This window comes from Galeopterus variegatus, unplaced genomic scaffold (genome assembly GCF_000696425.1).
Source record: "Galeopterus variegatus unplaced genomic scaffold, G_variegatus-3.0.2 Scaffold13166, whole genome shotgun sequence".
Taxonomy (NCBI): domain Eukaryota; kingdom Metazoa; phylum Chordata; class Mammalia; order Dermoptera; family Cynocephalidae; genus Galeopterus; species Galeopterus variegatus.
The window spans coordinates 1-11,030 of record NW_007739277.1 but is presented as its reverse complement, the minus strand read 5'-3'; the positions used below and the strand labels follow the sequence as shown (position 1 = coordinate 11,030).

At 46.0% G+C, this 11,030-nt stretch overlaps 1 protein-coding gene across 1 annotated transcript in view; it reads left to right on the top strand.

Moving 5' to 3' along the window:
* LOC103581482 (nucleolar GTP-binding protein 1) overlaps positions 1 to 10,696 on the top strand; it is a gene marked incomplete at its 3' end in the record, with an annotated part of 21,660 nt that extends 10,964 nt beyond the window's left edge. The window contains exons 7-15 of the mRNA XM_008563302.1: positions 1,487 to 1,678; positions 1,757 to 1,822; positions 3,991 to 4,080; positions 4,827 to 4,937; positions 7,080 to 7,160; positions 7,537 to 7,588; positions 7,964 to 8,064; positions 9,393 to 9,590; positions 10,631 to 10,696. Coding sequence (XP_008561524.1) covers positions 1,487 to 1,678; positions 1,757 to 1,822; positions 3,991 to 4,080; positions 4,827 to 4,937; positions 7,080 to 7,160; positions 7,537 to 7,588; positions 7,964 to 8,064; positions 9,393 to 9,590; positions 10,631 to 10,696 — 957 coding nt within the window. The remainder of the gene's footprint in view (positions 1 to 1,486; positions 1,679 to 1,756; positions 1,823 to 3,990; positions 4,081 to 4,826; positions 4,938 to 7,079; positions 7,161 to 7,536; positions 7,589 to 7,963; positions 8,065 to 9,392; positions 9,591 to 10,630) is intronic.
* Between the last annotated feature and the right edge of the window lie 334 nt (positions 10,697 to 11,030).

The window sequence follows — 11,030 nt, the reverse complement described above, 5'->3', positions numbered from 1 at the left end:
GAGAGGTGTGATCAGTTCCCCCAATATTATCATAGAGCAGATGCTTCTTCTGTCACTCTGATATGGGCTTTGTGGAGAGAGATGTCCTCTTCTTTTCTTTATCTCTCCTGGTGACTCTCCTTGTGTCAGGGCACTCCAGTGCTTGGCAGATCATCTGCATGGTGGTTGAGGTGTCTAGCCGCTTTTGTGGCAGCCATGTTTATTGTGGTGGCTGTGGCGGGCCACCCAGATGGAGGTGATGTTTTTAGCATGCTCCTTGGTGCTGGTGGTGTGCCTGGTTGTGGGAGGGGGGGTCCAGTCCCTTTTCCATGCCCTGGGTCCCTGGGCGGGCCCCAAGGCTCTGGCATGGTGTGCCTGGTTGTGGGAGGGGAGTCTGGTACCCGTCTCCATGCCTTGGGTCCCCACACGGGCCCTGAGGCGCTGGTGCACGGTGTTCCTGGATGTGGGAGTGAGGTCTAGTCCCTGGCTCCAAGCCTCTGGTTCCCAGGCAGGCCCCAAGGTGCTGGTGGTGTGCCTGGGCCGGAACTAATTTTTTGTCCTTTGCTGACTTCTAAAATGGGGGAACTTACCATGGGAACCAGTACTTGATGTGTGTGGCTGAGTTAAATTGTTGCTTTGCTGCTCTTTCCCTAGGGAAAGCTTTTTGTGCAGCTCAGGGTTTGATGGTTGACCTTATAGGTACTTCAGGCTCTCCAGAGACCCATTGGATCTGTGTTGTGTAGAAACTCTGATCTGGGCCTGAGTTTTTCATAAAACTGCACCCCATGCAATTCTGCATTCCCGACCAGTCTCCTCTGAGTGGTCCTGTGCTGATTGCGGGGCAGATCAGCTGTCCTTGCTATGTCCCAGTGTTCTCCTGGTGGGCCCGTCTCCCCCACTGCCTGTGCCGCAAACACTTCCAATGGGACGGGCCCTGCACCGGTCCTTTGCGATGACTCACTGGCCTCTGAATGGCTCCCTTTTTTTAGTCGTTCTGGCTCCTTGCTCCTGCGTGGGTCCATGGGAACCCTATTAGTGGTCTTGCTGTCCTGGGGGCCGCCAAAGCCCTCTTCTCCCCTGCCGCCTCCAAATAACTCCATCTGAAGGGCACAGCTGTGGCTTCTGCCTGCTCCTGCTCCATGTGTCCGTCAGCTCCAGCCCTAAAGTGGCTGCTGCCCGAAGTGCTCAGAGCAGTTTTTTCTTTCTCTCATTGTGGTTTCTCTTGCCTTCATGAACTCTGTAGGTCTCTCCTCCTCTTCCCCTGAGCTCCAGTGGCCTCGGCTTGGCTGATGTTACATTTTTATAGTTGTAGATTGATTGATTTGTGGGAGAGAGTGACGCTGGGGACTGTCTATTCCACCATCTTGACTGGAACTCTTTAAAAATTGTTTCAGACCTACACTTTATTTACCAGTTTTGTCAGGTCTGGTTTGTGTAAGTGACTTCTGGGGTGTACTGGACAGGAAGTTTGTAAGCGTGCTGTGGAGTGACATGGTCTGGTTGGTAGGTTGTAGACACTCCAGGAATTCTGGACCACCCGCTGGAGGATCGCAACACCATCGAGATGCAGGCCATCACGGCCCTGGCCCACCTGCGTGCTGCCATCCTATATGTGATGGATCTGTCTGAGCAGTGCGGGCACGGGCTGAAGGAGCAGCTGGAGCTCTTCCAGAACATCAGGCCTCTCTTTACCAACAAGGTCAGTGTGATGGCTCACATTTTAGTTTATCTCCTGCAGTGCGAGAGAAATAATCCCTTTTCTTTCTTTCCTTGCTAGCCTCTTATAGTTGTGGCTAACAAATGTGATGTCAAGAGGATAGCTGAACTTTCTGAAGATGATCAGGTAAATAACCTTAATATTTTGAATATTTCTTACTGATTCTGAATTCTCATCTGAGACAGCCAGTGCTTACAAGAAGGGATTTTAGCAGCACTAGGTAGTCCAGTTTTTATCTCACAGCTGAGGTGATATTCTCGATTGTGTAGTGGTAGGATATTGTGAAAACCTAAGTAGTGGCACTCAGGAACTGCAGCACAGGTGTCTGGACTCCTGCTCTGTTCTTGAGTCTCTGGAAACAACTGTTTGTGTTGATGGTTGGTAAATTTCACCTTTTGGAAAGTGTGACTACTTGGGAAAGGACTGTTCTCTTAAATGGGTGCCTGGATGAAGCCAGGAACCTTGAGGTGTTCTCTGTCTCTTCCAGGCCCCAGGGTGTCAGGTGTGCTAGAGCGGCATTTTGCAGAGTGAGTTTCTAGTTAGGAAGGGTCTTCGTGGGTGTTACTTAATAAAAAGTTCTGGAGTTAAATGAGTGGGAAATGAGCAATTGGGCGAAGGATGATGAGAGTCTGTAAGCTCTTGTAATGCAGGGCTTTCCAGAGCCATGAACATGTGGTGTTCACTAATGTTCTCCAGGAGGCAGGCAATGTTGTTAGGTGCAGTTTTTCAACTAATTTGACCCTGTGGCCCTTTTCAGTAGGTATTGTTGAGGTCAGAGGCTTTGAGACACATTAGTGCAGTGGTCCTCAGTCTGTGGCCAGGGCCAGCAGTATCGGCATCGCGTTTGCCTGTAGCTTGTCAGAAATGCATATTCCTGAGCGCACATATCTGACTCAGTAGTCAGAACCTGGGTCGGCAGTGTCTGCATTGGGACAGGCCCTCCAAGTGACTGTTGTACACTGGAGGTCTGAGAGCCACTGTGCTGGGAGGGTCAGTGTGAGCTGCTGTGTCTTCTGGAATGCACTTCATGACCCAGATGGAAGGAGAAGGGGGGGGGGGAGTGTGCTGTTCCCTCTCAGAGTCTCTCATTCTATTTGGACGTTCACACTTGGTAATAATTAGCTTTTCTTAAATAGCCATATCGGCTTTCTGTGGGTACTACAGTGCATTCTTTAAATTACTGAGTATGTGAACACTGATGTCAGAGAATTCTTTTTCTTTGAAAGAACCCACATATTTGTTAAGTAATCTCAGTTTTTCAGTTTAGCCTTTAGAGGGCATCGGAGAGTGGGGAGGAGGGAGAGTAGGTGGCACCAGGAAGGTCTGAGCAGCGAGCGTGTGGTCCTGTGTGGTGGCGAATGGGGTCATCCTTCCAAGTCTGTCCAGTGTGGGTAACGCCTGTGCCATGGGTTGTTGGGAAGATTTCATGAAATTGGAAAGCATGTGCATGATGGACTCCATTACAGTGTTACTGTTTGGTTGTCATCACACGATGATAGCCCATGGCTGTTACCATTGCAGGCACAGGTGGGCTCAATGACTGTCTTACTCAGGGCCATGAGCTGCTACATTGCAGAATTGGTTTTCTCTAAGCTGTAGCTGGTCACCTGCCTCTGAGCTGAGGCCACGTTTACAGATAGACATGATATTTGCTGCACATACAAACCAAGGCCACATCCCTTCTCTAAGAGTCTTTGATTTGTAACTTGCTAGATTTGTAAACATTTTTCTGTCTTCTGAATTTTTCTTAAGCTGTGGTGGCCAAACTTTTTTTTTTTAATAATAAATGGTATTGAAAACATTCTTAAAAAAATTGAGAGTCTGGTCTTGCCTAAGTTTCTTTTTTGGAAGGTGAGGCCTTATGGAATGTTCTGGAGAGCTTCAGATTTTACTTGGTATAGTCTGGTTTGATACAGAAGAATGTAGGGAAAAATAAATGTTTTTTATTATATTAATACATGTCTTGTTCTTCAGGAGTTAGAAACCACCAATGTTGGGCTGGCCCGGTGGCACACTGGGTAGAGTGCGGTGCTTGGGAGTGCGGCGGCGCTCCCGCCGAGGGCTTGGATCCCATATAGAGACCGGTCTGCTCACTGGTTGAGCGCGGTGCGGGCGCGACACCGAGGGTTGCGATCCCATTACCGGTTGCGAGAAAAGACAAAAAAAAAGTGGGGGGGGGAGAAACCACCAATGTTGACAGTAAGCATTCACAACCTCCATTTGCAGAACATCATGGCTTGTTCCTCCGGGAACTGGAGATCAGTAATACATCTCCTTTTCCTTTATGTCCCCAGAAAGTGTTTACAGATCTGCAGGCTGAAGGATTCCCTGTAATAGAGACCAGCACCCTGACTGAGGAAGGTGTTACTAAAGTTAAAGCAGAGGTCAGTGCTTCCTTGAATCAGGTGTCAATCCTTTTACTGTCTTTCTCTTGTTTCAGAAAAGTCAGTCATGGGGAGAAAGATAAGTTTTCTTTCCAGATGTTAGCACTTGGAGCAGCTGCTCAACAGGAATGGTGGGCTAGGGAGAAAGGCAGATCTAGTCACTGTGGTGACACTTGTGTCCTCCCCCCACACAAGTGAACAAGATGCTTTATAGTTTGCACTTAAAGTGGCCACTGTGGCTTTTGCCTTTCTAATATTTCCATAGCAGCTGTAGTGAAACTACATTTATGGGACTGTTCAGAAGTAGAAGGAAAAAATGGTCTGAAAAGTAGGAGCTGCTGGGGGGCGGGGCATTTTCTGTTAGGCTTCACAGGCTGTCCTAAGTGTTTTCTACTTCACTGCTTTATTTTCACTGGAGTAGCAGGGCGATGCTAATGCTTTAGTTTCATCTGGGGTTAGTTGTTGTGACAGAGCCCTGAGGGAGGGGCCTGGCATCCAGTTGAGGGGGGCAGCTAAGGTCGCTGAGTGGGACCCGGGGCACTGCAGGCGAGCTCTCCTGAGGGCTGGCCCTTGCCACGAAGGCAGGCCAAAGCCTCTTCCTCCTGTGGGAGTGTGGTCTGCAGCCGTGTTGGTGCCCACAGGAGAGTGCATGGGGGCTGTGGTGTTGGATGCTTCCTAGGTGTGTGGCTGGAAGAGGCTCTTGGAGGGAATCTCTGACTTTGTGCCTTGTTTTTGTACTTTCCCAGGCCTGCGACAGGCTGTTGGCTTATCGAGTGGAAACCAAGATGAAGGGAAACAAAGTGAATGAGGTGCTGAACCGCCTGCACCTTGCGGTGCCCAACAGGAGAGATGACAAGGTGAGAGCCTGGTGCACACAAACGCAGACGCATCTCAGAAGTGGTCTGTGCTTCTCATTCATGGTAAAGCTCTGCATATACAGTCCCGTGCTGCTCTGTGACATTTTGGTCAGCAACAGACCACATACACCATGTGGTCCCGTGAGATTACAAAGAAGCTGAAAAATTCCTGTCACCTCTTGACATTGTAGTGTTGAAACATTGTAGCACATTTACTTTATTTTATAATAAATTTAGTGTGGCCTAAGTGTGCTATGATTACAAAGTCTGTAGTAGTGTACAGCAGTGTCCTGGGCCTGGATACACACACTCCACACACTCACTGACTCACCCAGAGCAACTGGTCCTGTGAGCTCCATTCATGCGAAGTGCCCTCCGTTCTTACCTTTCATACCGTGTTTCTCCTGCACCTGTTCTGTGTCAGATGCCCAGACACTTGCTCAGCACATACGGTATAGGTCTGTAGCCCAGGAGCCTAGGCCGCACTATACTGCCTGGGTGTGCGGTTGGTTTGTGCACGTGCATGCGATGATGCCGGCATGATGACGAAGTCATGTAGTGATGTGATTCTCAACACGTGGCTCTGCCCTCAAGCATCACGTGACTACACATGGTAAAGAGTGAAAAGGTGGAGAAGAGAGTGCAGCAGCATGCACACCTGCTTCTGTCCCCACCACAAGTAGCTCCTTCTGACAGCCTCTCTTGTCCTTCCAGAAGTGTTTTTTTTATAGAGAAGGGTATTTAAAAATTTTTTTTTAAACAGATGGAAGTGTATTTTATTTTTTGAAGTTTTCATCTTTCTAGTGCAAATAGCGCTGGAGTGCACATCTGTATGCATTAGTCTCAATGTTTTATTGTAAATATATTTGTGAATTTCAAGGTGTGGCACTGAAATGTTGGCATCCTCCGGAAGTGCCTTTCTAGTTTACATTCCTCTGGTAGTGTGAGAGTTGTGTTTCCCGTATCCTCAACAGTGTCAGATGCTGACTTCTGTCAGTCTAGTAGTTTAAAGGTAGTTTTATTGTTGTTACATGTCTCTCAATTTCAACTAGTGCAGTTGAGCACTTTTTATGCTTGTTGAACATTTTTCATGTTGAACATTTTTTATTCTTTTGGGCCTTTTCAGTTCATCGGGCTGTTTACATTTGTCTCATTGATTTATAGTTTTTATATTAAGGAAATCAGATACTGGTCGTGTGTTCTATAAATACTTCTTTCTGTTTTTGTCACTTGCCTTTTAGTTTTTGATACCTTTCTTTAAACCTCAAATTATACATTTTAAAACTACTAATATATATTAACATTTTCTTTATGGCTGCTAGGTTTGGGGTCATGCATAGAAAGGCATACCATCTATTCCAGAAATAGTTTTAAAAGTATCTTTTTCTTCTACACTTTTATGGTTTTTTTGTTTGTTTGTTTTTTTAAAAGATGACCGGTAAGGAGATCTTAACCCTTGACTTAGTGTTGTCAGCACCACGCTCTCCCAAGTGAGCTAACTGGCTATCCCTATATGGGATCTAAACCCATGGCCTTGGTGTTATCAGTACCACACTCTCCCGAGTGAGCCACAGGCCGACCCTATGTTGTTTTTTTAAAAAATTTACCTCTTTTGAATGGAAGTCCTTTGTGTCATTTTGTTGTGAGGGAGGTGTGGTAGATATCCAGCTCTGTGTTCAAGTTATCCAGCTCTGTGCTCATTTATCTCAGAACTGCTGGTTGTGTATTTTGTCTTTCCACTGCATTCTCATACATGCTTGGGTTTATGTCCGAATTTCTCTGCTGTTATTTCTCCTGTATCACTTTCTTCTTCCATAATTTTTCTTGATAATCTTGATATTTGTTTCTTCTAAATAAACTTTTTAAAAGAAAGTGTATCATTATTCAATGTAATTGATTTTTACCAATTCCTCCTTTTCCCCCCTCCCTTCTAAATAAACTTTAGGATTGGCTTGTGGCATCTTCCTGGCCCCCTGGCCCAAACTGGTCTTAAAACCCACTCCTCTTTTCCACAATAATCTGTTCATTTTTAATTGGCGTGGGTGCGGTTTTATAAATATAAAACCTTGCAGACAGAATCATTTTAAGTTTCCTTCCTATTCAGCAAGGTGTTTCACGTGATTTCCAATACTGCCTTCTCAGGAGCGGCCCCCGTTCATCCCAGAGGGAGTGGCATCACGCAGGGAGAGGATGGGGACTGAGGAGCCCAGGAGGAGGAAGAGGGTATGCTACTGTAACTCTCACCCAGATGTTCTTGCGGGGGCAGAAAGGCTGTGTGAGCACGGGTGATGGGGTGCTGGACAGAGTTGGGAGTGCCTGGTGCTGGCCCTGTTCTGCTCTGGGACACAGCAGTGAGTTCCCCCAATGTCCCTGCTCTCCTGAGGCTCTTTCACTTCACAGAAGATGGTATTGAACAGAATACCTATGTAGGGTAAGTCTACCAAGTGGTCAAAAAACAGCTTTCCTACCAGGAATAGAGCCAAACCCCACAGATAAGAAAGGACTGGAGGGGAGATTATTTCCTGGTGACAAGGAGGGGCAGAGCATTTCTGGACCTGAAAGATGGAATAAAACTGATGGTAATTTTTTTCCATTGCAGGAACGAGATCTTGAGCTGGAAATGGGAGATGATTACATTTTGGATCTTCAAAGTAAGGGCCATGGTGTTACTGTAAAATGCCATTTGTGTGTGATGTGTTTTAGAAAAGTGAGGAAAGACTTTGAAAGTCTTCCAGTGTATTTGTCAGTTTTTAATTTCTGGAGTATTAGAAGTTGCATACTGATAAGGCTCTATGAGATATTTTCCTTCTAGGTAATTTTCTGTTTGGGATGAAGGGATTACTTTTGTAGCTTTTGCAGCACATAAGTGTTGAACTAGGTTGATGTCAGTAGTAACGAATGTGGTGTTGAATACAAATGCTCTGGTACCTTTGTAGTGTGATAGCACTTGGTGAATTTGGGCACGTTATACTTGAAACATATTAAAAACTACTATTTATAAATATAACTTTTCTTTTAAACTTTAGAGTACTGGGATTTAATGAATTCATCTGAAAAATATGATAAAATACCAGAGATCTGGGAAGGCCATAATATAGCTGATTATATTGATCCAGCCATCATGAAGGTCTGTGTCACTTTTTAAATCATGGAATTTTTTTTCCTTTTTAATATGACTACTGGAAGGTAGAAGCTCACCGGCATCTGTTCCCTTTATTCTCCTTCTGCACCCACCCCTGACCCCCGTTGTCCATCCCAATGCCCTGCCTCCCACACTCCGTTTCCCCCCCATCCCCAGTGACATGCTGCCTGGTCTCGAGGGATCCTGGGCTCCTCAGATGGAGCTGGCAAAGTGAAGCCGTCTCGCCAGCACTGGTGCGGTGCTGTGGACCCTGTGGGCCTTGGATTGAATTCTTCCATCAGAGGCTGTTTCATACTCTTCCTTGCTTCTCAGACCCCTGCCCATGTTCCCTTTGCTGATCTCAGCAGACAGCCTCACGTTATAATGAAAATCGAGTCCATGGGATATGAGCTCTCTGATCTGGTTTTCTGTGCGTGTTCTACTGACCCTTCTAATCTGATGATGCCCGTTCTGGGATCGTTCTTCCCTGGTGCTTTTCTCCTGACTCAGTCCCCCTCCCTACTTGCTTTTTCTTAGCATATAAATGTCCACAAGTTTCTCTCACCTTTTTAAAAAACAGAACTTTCTTATGCTCTGTGTCATGTCTCTCCTCAATCAGGCTTTTTGAAAAGTTGCTTTATAAGACAGTTGCTGTCCACGTTCCTTCATTTCCCTCAATTCCCAGACGCTCTCCGTAATTTGATTTATATTGCCAGTCTTGTCTGTGCGAGTTCTTTTCACCCAGCATCCAGTCATCTCCACTGGAGGGTTGAGCTGGTTGGCCTCATCGTGGTGTATGTAGGTGCCTAGGGACAATCCTGGACATCAGCTTCCCTCTCTCTCATGCTCTGGTTGCTTCAACGTCTGGAATATGCTTGTTCTCCGCTGTGCCTTTGCCATAGTTGATCTCCCTGCTTTTCCAGTCTCTTTGCCTTTGCATCCTGTAGTCCACACTTGCAGACATGAGAAGCCACGTGGCTCCCTCTTTAGACTCTCCAGCTGTGCCCGTGCACCCTTCTGCTGCGTGTCCTGTCCAGCTTCCTGAGCACCATGTGGGGCCCTGCCTGACCACACTCCCTCTATGCTTCTCACCCAAGTTGTGGTGTGCACAGCTGCCCGGTGTGGTAGACATGTGCATGTCTTTAAAGTTTCGTCTTTATCTTCTCAACTTTGTAGCCAGTGAGGTTGGGTTTGGGGTGGTATTAAGAATGCATAAAAGGGATATTTATCAGAATTTAGCTTATTTCATATATCTGCTGGGAGTGTTGGAATGAGGGAACACATTTTTAGCCTTGGAGTCTGATTGTTTTTAAAAATCATGACTGTTTTTAAAGAAACTGGAAGAGTTAGAAAAAGAAGAAGAGCTGAGAACAGCTGCTGGAGAGTATGACAGTGAGTCTGAAAGCGAGGACGAGGAGATGGTGGAAATTCGACAGCTGGCGAAACAAATTAGAGAGAAAAGGAAGTTGAAGATTCTGCAGTCCAAAGAAAAGGACACACAGGGACCCAGGATGCCTCGAACTGCTAAGAAGGCAAGTTATGTGTCTTTCCAAAGAGGCATAGCCCAGGTGTTGTGTATTAGGTTCTTGTGCAGCCATTGCTAAACACAACTTTTCAGCCCCTTGTGGCCATAAGATTGCACAGACTTTGTTTTATTGGTGTAAATCGACTTGCAAGATTGTTAGAGTCTTGATAATGTTCTCATGCACTTTCTTGGTGACTTTTAGCTCCAGGTTCAGCACTGTTAAAGATACAGTCATTTTGCAGTTGAACAAATTAAAATTTGATTTATGATCCAGAGAAGTTTAAAGCCATCGATTGACATTTTCTTATTCTTTAATTTTTGTATTAGTCAGAACTCTTAACTTTTGCAATTTAGAGAAACCTAACCCAGTCAAACTTAAACACAAAAGGCAGTTTATTGGTTCCTATAACTGGTTAGGGTGGGGAGAGTCGCATGTTAGGCAGGAATGGATCAGACGGCGTCGAGACTCTTCCTACCTCAGCTCTGTCTTTGTTGGGGCATCATTCCCTCTGCTGCATGTCAGGATAGTAGGTCAGGCCTAGGTAACGTGCACACCCTTGTAGCCATGCAGGCCTTGTGATATCCCCCCTGGACTAATAGGAAGTGGGCGGTAAGAGAGGGGCAGTTCCTCAAGAACCAAGACAGCATGCAGGGCAGTTAAAATGTAATGGGAGGGGGAGGAAAATTACTCGATATGACAGACGTCTCTCAATGGGTATTTATGTGTTTGAAGATACTGTTCTTATATGATGGCTGGTGACCGGTTATTGGCAGATTTGGGCAGTTTTGTATTTCTCCCATAGTGCTCAGTGGTCTCTGGGGGTTGAGATGTTGGGACATTGCATCTGTCTAAGGGCATGTTGCTAACCTCAGCTCTAGTATCATTATATGAGGGAGACAGTCACTCTGCTCCCTGGGTGGTTGGGAAGAATACAAAGACATGCCGTGTACATCCTATCCTGCCTTGCACACAGCAGTTGCTCAGTAAATGTTTAACGTGTCATTAGACTAATGTTGCTTAAAACAAGTATCTTTTTTCCTTTACAGGTTCAGCGGACAGTTTTGGAGAGTGAGATGCGTAGTCTTGGTGTTGACATGGATAATAAAGACAATGTAAGTGTGTAGGAACAGTTTCAGATATTTATGTGGCTGGATACAACTTTGTTAATAAAGGAAACCAGAGTCTTAGAAACCTGTGGGAATACAAAGTTGACTTAAAAATTACAGGGAAAAGAAATTAGAACTTCCTCTGTTTCTGCTGAGGAGATTTATTTGCGTGGAGTCTGGTTAGAAGTGATGGACTGGGCCAAGCCCGTGGCGCACTTGGGAGAGTGCGGCGCTGGGAGCGCAGCAGTGCTCCTGCTGTGGGTTCGTATCCTATATAGGGATGGCTGGTGTGCTCACTGGCTGAGCGCAGTGCGGCCGGTCTCAAAAAAAAAAAAAAAAA